The sequence below is a fragment of the Fragaria vesca genome, linkage group LG3 (genome assembly GCF_000184155.1).
Source record: "Fragaria vesca subsp. vesca linkage group LG3, FraVesHawaii_1.0, whole genome shotgun sequence".
Lineage (NCBI taxonomy): Eukaryota > Viridiplantae > Streptophyta > Magnoliopsida > Rosales > Rosaceae > Fragaria > Fragaria vesca.
The window spans coordinates 18,789,349-18,790,696 of NC_020493.1; the positions used below are offsets into that span (position 1 = coordinate 18,789,349).

The window sequence follows — 1,348 nt, forward strand, 5'->3', positions numbered from 1 at the left end:
TGCCATGAGATGGCCAAGTTCATATCCAGAACATCTAGGAGGGAAATTGTTTTGAGAGATTCTAACCGCTTTCATCATATGAAGGATGGGAATTGTTCATGTAGGGGCTTCTGGTAAACTGATGTTGGACTTGAAATGTAAAAGGACACCTCATTTGATTCTTTAACTTGATGTGTTCTCAAACACTAAGCGGGACATGAGATTGTTTTCGACCAACAGATTGGAAGAACTCTAAATAGGCATTTGAGTTGGGAATGAATCATGTATTGGGTCAGTTTGGAAAACATGCTTGTTTGGTTATTCCGAGCAGTTTTGCAGTGGATGACAAAGGGTTAAGTGAGCATGGATTTATCAGTTTGTCCAGGTTCTGCTGTTTCCCTTCGTTCGTTTTCTGGTCTGGATATGCCTCCTACTTCATTGCTGTTAATTGTGATGCAGGATTTATGTACTGCAAGTATAGTGAGAATTTTATGTTGTAGAAAATAATTATAATCTTACCACATCTTCAAAAAAAGCGAGAGATTACATATGCAAGTGTTGTGTTGGTACTTTTAATCATTTTGGTTTAAAAATACCAGTGACCACGTCGCAGATCGTTATTTTATAATGACAGCTATAACAGCTACCCGCTTCTGACTTCCACGCTTACATTTTCTGGTCCACAGACTCCTCTCCACAAAAGTCTTCGCCTAAGCTCCAATCTCCTAATTTCCTCAAAAAAAAAGCTCCAATCTCCTCTGCTACGCGCATATGGGATTATGGTTTAGCTCATCTCGCTCAGGTAACCCTACTCTTCAAACCCAACTTGCATCAGTTTGCTTCTAGTATCACCCCAAGTCGAATTGGGTTTCCTTCAATTTTGTGTATTTCATGACCATGGATCCACGATTCTCTGAAAATCCCAACTTTAATGATCAAACCCTTTTGCCTGATATGTTAAATGAGTACCGAAGTAGTGAACCTTTGAAAGATCTTAGCTTTTTGGACCCAAATCCCAGTAACTCTGCTTTGTCATCAAGCTCTAGCCCTGAGGGAGATGAGTTTTCTGATAGTGTGCTCAAGTACATAAATCAGGTGCTCATGGAGGAGGACATGGAATCAAAGCCATGTATGTTCCATGACCCTTTGGTTCTTCAAGCCACTGAGGAGTCTCTTTATGAGGTTATTGGAGGAGGGAAGTATCCAACTTCCCAAGACCAAAACCCTCTTTGTGTTGATCGAATTGTTCAGAGCCCAGATGGTGGTTATTCTTCTGTAAGTTTCAGTGATTCTACTCATTCTAGCTCTAGTCCTGGCCCTTCCAGCGACTCTTGCATGGTCAATGCTCCGTTTGTAGAAACCAGGAGCT

General features: G+C 41.0%; 1 protein-coding gene across 1 annotated transcript in view; it reads left to right on the forward strand.

The window, feature by feature from the left end:
* LOC101291032 (pentatricopeptide repeat-containing protein At4g18750, chloroplastic-like) overlaps window positions 1–117 on the forward strand; it is a 17,965-nt gene extending 17,848 nt beyond the window's left edge. Inside the window, exon 3 of the mRNA XM_004294595.1 lies at window positions 33–117. Within this exon, the coding sequence (XP_004294643.1) occupies window positions 33–117 (85 nt within the window). The remainder of the gene's footprint in view (window positions 1–32) is intronic.
* Window positions 118–1,348: the final 1,231 nt, after the last annotated feature.